Source organism: Conger conger, chromosome 8, assembly GCF_963514075.1.
Source record: "Conger conger chromosome 8, fConCon1.1, whole genome shotgun sequence".
In the NCBI taxonomy this organism is placed as follows: Eukaryota; Metazoa; Chordata; class Actinopteri; order Anguilliformes; family Congridae; genus Conger; species Conger conger.
The window spans coordinates 39,034,791-39,043,612 of record NC_083767.1 but is presented as its reverse complement, the minus strand read 5'-3'; the positions used below and the strand labels follow the sequence as shown (position 1 = coordinate 39,043,612).

The 8,822-nt window shown below is 42.1% G+C and overlaps 1 protein-coding gene across 1 annotated transcript; it reads right to left on the bottom strand.

The window, feature by feature from the left end:
- Positions 1–7,010: 7,010 nt before the first annotated feature.
- Positions 7,011–8,299, bottom strand: LOC133134455 (zinc-binding protein A33-like). The gene is made up of 4 exons (XM_061250652.1): positions 8,195–8,299; positions 7,981–8,003; positions 7,777–7,895; positions 7,011–7,580 (listed from the first exon to the last, which is right to left on the bottom strand). The coding sequence occupies exons 1-4, from the start codon at positions 8,297–8,299 to the stop codon at positions 7,024–7,026; spliced, it is 804 nt and encodes a 267-aa protein (XP_061106636.1). The 3' UTR covers positions 7,011–7,023.
- Between the last annotated feature and the right edge of the window lie 523 nt (positions 8,300–8,822).

Genomic DNA, 8,822 nt, shown 5'->3' with positions numbered 1-8,822 from the left:
AACAGGACAAGACGAACTAGCCGCATGCAACTGAAAAGGACAGGTATAAATACACAGGGGAATGAGACAAACTAGGCGGGGCATGGGAGTGAGGGCGGTCTAACAAATAAACATCAGGTGAGACACATGAAAGGGTAATAGGACAATAACGAGGGGGAAACGAAAACGCGGACTGGATTCACAAAGACACACATGTAAAACAAACGGCTCCGGACTAGAGAGTAGACAATTGCAGAGAATCAGGAGATGCAGATATAAGGAGAGACAGGTGTGAATACTTCGCTGAAACTAAGCAAGTAATCAGTGATAGAATAGGGAGGCAGAGTTACAGAACAGAATTGAAACTGGAGATGCGTTAATAGGTTAGTTAAGTGATTTAAATTACAAATACCCAAAACTAGTGAATGTTAGTTTGTTAGTTTGACAAACATGTTAGTGTGTTAGTATAATTAGTACTGTACAAATTCTATGTTAGTTGGGATTAGTATATTAGTGCTATGTACAAACATGAAATGGAGAAAGCAGGAAGTAAGGAATGCAAGATTGGAAGGAAGGTTGAACCCCGGAACTACCGTAAATACCCGAATAGTGCGGCACACAGACAAGGTGACTGGGCTAGTAAACATTCAGACTCAGACATCACAGGGGAAGACGAGTGCAAACTAATGACTATAAACGGAACACCAGACATGAATATGAAAAATAATAAATAACAAGAACAACAATAATAAACAATGATAAACTAACAGACAGAACACAGGAACATAACAATAGCTGTGCAGTGTCACCCAGGAGAGCACTCCTCTGCTCATTGAGTGAGACTTCACTGGCCCACAGCACACCTGGTGTCCACCTGCACTCGCTACTGAAAGGGTAACACTTCATAATAAGGTTACAAGAATTGGCAAAAACTAATGTAGTGAAATAACTACTGAGAAGTTAATCTGTACTGCTTTTGTTATGTGTTTGTACATCATGAATTCACGTTAACAGCTATGTAGATGAATTGTAATCTTGCTTTTCACAACTCCATTGTAAAATGTTGGGCTTTGGCAAGAGTGGTGGAGCTGGAGCTGTCATTTCTGTTTGCACCTGGCATATCACACATTCCATTAGCAGACATGTTGGTTTTGAAGAGTCATTGAAATGTACCTGTCACAGCACTGAAATCAACAGGTCAAGCAAATGTGCCAGTGAGTTCCTGAGAATACATTTTGGTAAGCAGCTATTTAAATAAGAATTACAACCACGTGCTTCTTCTCGTCATCTCTCCTCCTACTCCTGCCGCCTTGGAACAAGCGCGTGTGAGGCTACATTCCATTGAGTAAAGGTACCGTTCTTTTGTTTTTGCCTGCGTGGTGAAGCAGCCAGTTTGTTTTAGGCTACAACGTACACGAGCTACATTCAGGCCTGCATCATTTGATATATTTCAAGCTAGGTTATTTTTTAAGAAAGAGTTAAACACTGAGTTCTATTTTCTAAGTAAATATTTTATACTTTTTCATAAAACAGGTGTGGTTAATGACTACTCTTGATATTTTAAGTTAATTAAGACAAGTAGTAATTTTGTTTAAGCTAATAAGAGTGTTTAAAGGCTAAAAGTGTTTATTTAGAAGGAAAGTAATTCCAAAGACATTTTAGTTCATGGTAACATGTAAGAAGTCATGCTTAAAGACTGATTTAAAGGGAAAAGAGCATTTAATTTAAAGAGTGAGTAGTTGTACACACATTAGGTTAATACTGTAGAACCTGCACAGCTAGACCTATGAGGGAATAGCTGGAGGTGAAGGGACGACGTGTTCTTTCCTGGCTGTTGAATGAAAGATTTTAATTATCATCCTCCGCACACGAACAGAGCACAATTATGTTTAGGAATATACTGGGTCTGTTGCCACGGGTCGGATTGACCTGCCCCATATCCCGCTTACAACTGGCCTGAAACAGATCAGTAAAATTCCTAATATTCTCCGTTCGTAAACGGGGCCGTATTGAAAGCTTAGTGGTTACTCTCGTTCCACTCGTTTATCTGACTCCATTTAAGATATATAATTTAGAAATTTGGGTTTGAAATTTACGCGAACCTCGGGAGTGATTACACTCGACTCGTACCTGCGCCACTATTACTCAATATATGTTCTCGCGATTAACATTATTGCTGAATATCTCAGTTCGGTGTAGAACTCAGAGGCTGAGGGTCCAGTCAACACAATACATGCAACACAGTCATGATAGTTGCGAGCCCAGGTCGGCGTAGCATTAACTGGGCTCCTTAGAGATAATTTGACAGGAACCAGCGCCGTAACGCCCAGGGGTTCCCTTCGCGTCAAACCACAAAAGCCGTGCCTAACCGACCCTTTAAGTTGGCAGAAACTTGCTGGCCTCACAGCTTAGAACTATCACATGGGTACCAAGCTCTCAGTTCGGTGTAGAACTCAGAGGCTGAGGGTCCAGTCAACACAATACATGCAACACAGTCATGATAGTTGTGAGCCCAGGTCGGCGTAGCATTAACTGGGCTCCTTAGAGATAATTTGACAGGAACCGGCGCCGTAACGCCCAGGGGTTCCCTTCGCGTCAAACCACAAGAGCCGTGCATAGCCGACCCTTTACGTTGGCAGAAACTTGCTGGCCTCACAGCTTAGAACTATCACCTGTACCAAGGGACTGCCAATCGGTCAGTCCTTGGTCCCCATTGTCCCCCTCAATATTCAGTTGTAATTTAGGCTGAAAAGGTACAAGATGAATTAGAGTCATGGAGATCACGCAAGTTACAAACAAAATAATTTATTTGCAGACGGGTAGGCAGTTGGCGTAGAATCACAAAGTCAATTACAAATAAACAAATTGAAGATAAAAAGAATAGTGACATAGTCTTACCCAGCCTGCTTTCGCTACACACATATACAAAGTATGCACAGTGTGGGAAGTCGAGTGCGATCTTCCCTGATAGGCTCGTCTCCCTGGCTTTTATGCCAAATCATGTGTTTGATCCAGGCGGCAGTGCCATAAATTAGCCTGGTGGGGTTGTCAAATCTGGAATTTAGACCCCCACCGTTGGGGGTTGTTGCGTAGGGAAAATTAGATGATTACCAGGAGAGGACGTGTAGGTTTTCCCTTGAGTTATTGAAACTATGGTTTATTAAAATCCATTTGGTATGAAATGTATCTCATCTGATTCCTTGACTTTACTGGATCACATCCATACCAAACAGATTATCCTAATGTTTTGTTATGGTGCAGTTATCATGAAACCTCCCTCCTGTGTATCCATTTTACATGTAATTCCTGTTATTACAACATTGGGCATAATGCAATACAACCAGGATCACATGGGCAATGTTTACAATATTTTACCGGGTCTATTGACCATCTCAACAACAGTTTTCCTCCAAGAGAGTAGTCCCTGGGGTAATGACAGCAGTGCCCAAAGGAGGGCACTGTAGTACTGCCCGGAGTCTTTCCCCCTGGAAGTGACCAGGTGTGGGGTCATAAGATTTTAGGCACATTTTTCCCAGGAGTTTTAATGGCCCACATGGCCTAATTGCCTGGGAACCGCTCATCCACCCACCATATATCTATCCCTTATCTTCTTGGCGTCACTGGGCTGGAACTCCGCAAAAGGTACTACAAACAGTATTGTCCTTTGTCCCTTTTGACACACACCAGAACCCCCACCTCACAAATGGCAGAGTCACACTTTGGCTTCCCTCCTGTAGGGGAAAATTCACAGAACGAAAGATCTCCCTCCTAAAAGCATGATAACCAATCACAAGTCAAAATCAGACTCCGCCTTAGTGAGCAGGCTGGTTCCTCCAAAACTCTCGACGATGTGTGCTAAAAGTTTATCAATATATCTGTATTAAAGTATGATATGTACCCTGTATAGTTTCAAACTGATTAACTGCTAAATTGTGCTAGGATTACACAGTGAGCCCAGCCAGCTGGCAGGGGGGGGCCGTCTTGAACTGTGTAGACCAAACTGTCAAGGACACGGGCAGAGCAAGATATGACTATACAGCTGATTTCTCCGGGACTCTCAATGTTTTATGCCAGAAGTGTATCTATTTGACCTAGAACATTAATTATAGCTGAGCTTATGAAAACGCAAGAAACCACAGTGAAAACTGTCGAAATGAGAGCAAAGAATGCTACGTACATTTACTCCCTTAGAAGAGAATAATTAATCAAATGTTTAGTATGTCTGTATATTAGAAAAGAATATTAGAAGTGAATATTAATGAAATGTTTAGTTTGTCTGTATATTTTCAATGATTACTGCTGCTTAGTTCGTCTTATAAAAGCGAAAGATACAGAGTGACGTGTATGGATGACGTGTTAGAGGGAGGGCATCCAGAACTTTCTGAGGTCTGGTAGTTTGCCAAGAGCAGGTGCGGGGTGAAGTGAGGACACGTAGTTGGCAGAATGCCCTGAACCTTGTACAGAGTTGGCAGAGCATAAGGACCATTGGCAATTTGCCACAATGACGTTGTGGGAGGAACGTTGGGAGGAGTTACGATAAGAAAAGTGTTGGTGATTTGCCAGAATGAGGTTTGAGGAGGAGTTGTAGGTGGAGTAACTGTGTATAAAATGGGTGTACAAATGCCAGTCGGGGTTCAGTTCTGGAGAGCTGATCCGGCTTTATGCACGTCTGCTAATAAAGTCTGATTTTCCTGAAGATCTTGCTGCCTGGTGTCGTCTTTTCCCTCGCGAAGATGTTTTTCGACAAATTGAAGATTTGGACTCTGTCGTTTCCTAGACACGACACTCCTGCAATACTAATAAGTTAAGTGAAACCCCAAGCGATATATATTTTAAAGAACACAGGTTAGCCACCTCTCACATTAGTCAAACACGCTAGAGAGGCGCTACACTGTAGCCTGACCCCTGTATGTAGCCTTTGTTACCAGGTATGACTTTTATGATTTGGTAACCTGCCTGGTAAATAAATTGTTAACTCGATCTGTGTGGTTTTGCTTACTGAACACTCACAGGGAATGCTTGGTTCTCCCCTTGAGTTGGTCTAGGGAAGATGTAAATTTACGCTTAATGTATCACGGAGTATTGTACCCGTAGACCTCTGATGGTAAATCACTCGCCTCCGCGTGGTAGTTCATTCATGTCGAGAACAGTCGTAGCTGATGTTGGTCTTCTTGGGTCCCTGAGCTGCCATCAGCCACACCCAAAAGTAGCTATTTGTGAGACCTCTGAAATGACTGCAGATATCTAGCCAGCTTGTGAGACATTCAGATAACGTGTGATGTGACATGCGGCGGGATCAGCAGAGGACTGTTCAGGGAGCCTGTTACAGTACAGGATTCCTGTCACGATCAAGTCTAAATTACAACTAAGAAATCTACCAAAGGTAGATGACTAATCTAAAATTACTATTAAAATGGAGTCACATATAACAAAGGTAGATTTATTGGCCTTATTGTGGAGATTCTTGGTCAGCCTGGACCAGTAGAAAGAGGAAGGCAGAGTGGTAGTACTGTCTTTGTAACTTGGTTTATCTATTGGCAGATCTAGTCTCTCTGCATAGTGGTCAGTAACATTTAACCCTATTAACTTTCTTTCAGCAACACCAGAATGACTAGCACGCAGTTACTTTCGCCCTCGCTAAATTCCGTTGTAGGGTTAGCGTGGGGTTTTACATCAGCATTCAACTTGTTCAACAGTAGTCCCTCACTAAAACTAATATTAGAGTCACTGACCCAGAATATAAAAATAAATACATTTTTCAATGGAATTTGTGTACGATTTGTCTACTCCTTAACAGAAAAGTTAACCGTCTTAAAAGCAATCCTTAAGGCACCACTACAATTATCTTTGTTAGCAAAAAAAAAAAAGCAACAACTCCCAATAGTCATTGGCAAATAATACACCATAATTCATATTGTATAACACTGCAAAGCTAATGGCAAGGCATGCACAATGTCATTTGTACATTGCTTAGAATTGCTTACTCTCATTTGATCTCCAGAAGGGAAATGCTGGTTATAGTAAAATAGAGTAAAATAAATGAATTAAAAAATATAATATGAACCAAATTATAACCAATAGTAATGGACTGGACGTTATTTTAAATATTAGACAGGAAAAATTAAAGCAAATGCGTAAGAATGTTCATGCTACATTATGGACTGTCAATCAAATCTGTTTGTACAAAAAGTCATTTTGTAAAATCACACACACAACAAATGAACTGCTTTGTGTCCATATGGTAAATAGTGGATTTGTGTCCCACCATCCTACATTCAGTATAAACATATGCATATATGAAAAGAGTTTGAGACCAATGGCAGGTGTGCAGGTAAGGCTACTGAAGGCTCAGATGTAAATCCTACAGCATGGTACTCATTCATTCATTCATTCATTCATTCATTATCCTAACCCACTTATCCTGAACAGGGTCACAGGGGGGCTGGAGCCTATCCCAGCATACATTGGGCGAAAGGCAGGAATACACCCTGGACACCTGTCACCTGTCCATGGCAGGACACACACATTCATACACTCATACCCATGGGCAATTTAGACTCTTCAATCAGCCTTTGTGGGAGGAAACCGGAGTACCCGGAGGAAACCCGCGCGAACACGGGGAGAACATGCAAACTCCACAGAGAGGCCCCAGCCGGTTCGAACCCAGGACCTCCTTGCTGTGAGTTGGCAGTGCTACCCACTGCACCATCTGTGCCGCCACCAGCATGGTACCGACAAGGTGAACTTATTCTTCACTGCATTTACAAAGTACAATCTGAAAAGAGCCCAGGAGACTGGTGGAGTCAAACTAACAAGAGCTCACCATAATCACAATTAAAGCTTGTACATGGTCTCATGAATCCAGTTCAACAGGATATGACATCAATCAGCTATAAAAGCATTTGATTTATCCACAAGAGTGTATCTGTTTTTAGACATGAACATGATATGAGAAAAGGTTTTGTCAAATGATTTATATTAAAACATATCATATATATATGTCATATATCTCTGACAGCATTTCTAGTTAAATTTTTAACGCATTCACTGGAATGACGTCACTGTTACATAGACATTCATTGGGCTGATTTGCAGGGGTTCATCATTCTTACCACCATCTCTCACACAGGGACCAAAGTATGGGAACACTCTCTCAGTAAATGTGTCTTTAAAAGTATGAATGAGTGACATGTCACTGGAGTTGAAGAAGGACACCTCCCCCCTGTCATAGTTCAGCTGCACCCTGATGCTCTGGGGTTTCCTCTCCAGTGTGAGGACAGTACCTCCTGATGCATAGTACTCATCACCATTCCTCAGCATTATGCAAAATAATCCTTTCTTTGGGCTGCATGTTACATCTCCCTTCCTGTTGATGGACTTTTTCGCCACTCCTATAGTCCATTTAGGTTTATTCCCAACCTTCACTTCCCAGCTGTGTTTCCCTGAGGTAAACCCCTCAGATCCCAGCACACATGGACAGCGAATAAACCTCTCTGGGTTATCAGGACAGTACTGTGCTGTATCTGTGTTTCTCACAGTGGTCAGATCATCAGAGAGAGAGAGACTGGCACGTGCAGTGTTGGGGTCCAGCATCACAGGAGCTGAAATATCAAGAAGAGAGATATTTAAAAGGCTGGAAGAAAAGGTACATTTCACATACTGTAGACCTACTAGAGTAGATCACATACACAGGAAATATGGAGACGCTGTACGGTTTATATTCAGCACAATTGTAATGTAGTGTTGATAACCTGTTTCTTCAGTTTCATATATTCATTAAATGGCCCAGATACTCACTGTACTGCACAATCCCCAGCATCTTCTCCCAGACTCTGAACTTCAGGTTGCCCAGGTGTTTGGCCACTTCTATCAACGCCCCTGAGAGCAGCTCTGGGTCCTGCAGTGTGCACTGGGCTCTGTAACGACAGGCAGGAGTCAGTCAGGCTTGGTAACTGAAGAGACTTAAACACACAAGATGAAATGAGCTGAGAGTGTTCATACCTTTCCTTGATGTTCTTGTAGCTCTGAAAAAACACATAATGACAGCATAATAAGAATTTAGAAATGTATGTAATACATTCCATTATGAGAGAATAAGTCAGAAACAAGAGGAGCCATGTTAATGAAAGTGAAGCAGATGATAACAGTCAGTACACATGCCGTTACTTTACTGAGGTTAAACAGTATAAACTCGGTCAGTAAATGAAGCTCCTACCTTTAAAAAGGAGGTGTCTTCGGTCTCCATGGCCGTCTCTATAGCAGTGATTTTGTCTGTAAGGGTGGAGATGTCTCCACTGATGTGTTCTAACTTCTCCTCCATTATCTGACACCTCTTCTCCTCTTCCACTTTCAGTGCAGCTAGTCTGGCCTCCTCTTCCTCTCGCAGGAACTGGTGGATCTTCTCAAACTCTGCCTTCATCTGCCTCTCTGTGTGCTGGGCTTGACTCTATGATTCAAACACCATTTTAAACCTGAATAGTGTAACTATACTTCGTTATTCATGTATGGCAGTCAGTGTGTTTGTTATCCATGTTAAATGGTAAATGGTTGGAATTAATATAGTGCCTTTATCCAATGTGCTGTACAATTGATGCTTCTCATTCACCCATTCACACATCAACGGTGATTGGCTGCCATGCAAGGCACCAACCAGCTTGTCAGGAGCAATTGGGGATTAGGTGTCTTGCTCAGGGCGAGATCGAACCGGCAACCGACTGCCAGATGACTGCTCTTACTGCCTGAGCCAATGTTGCCCCCGTGTTACACACAATATTAATCAAAAATACTAAATATTTCCTAATTGCGTTACTCACCCTGATGTGTTCTGCTGTCTTCTTACATGC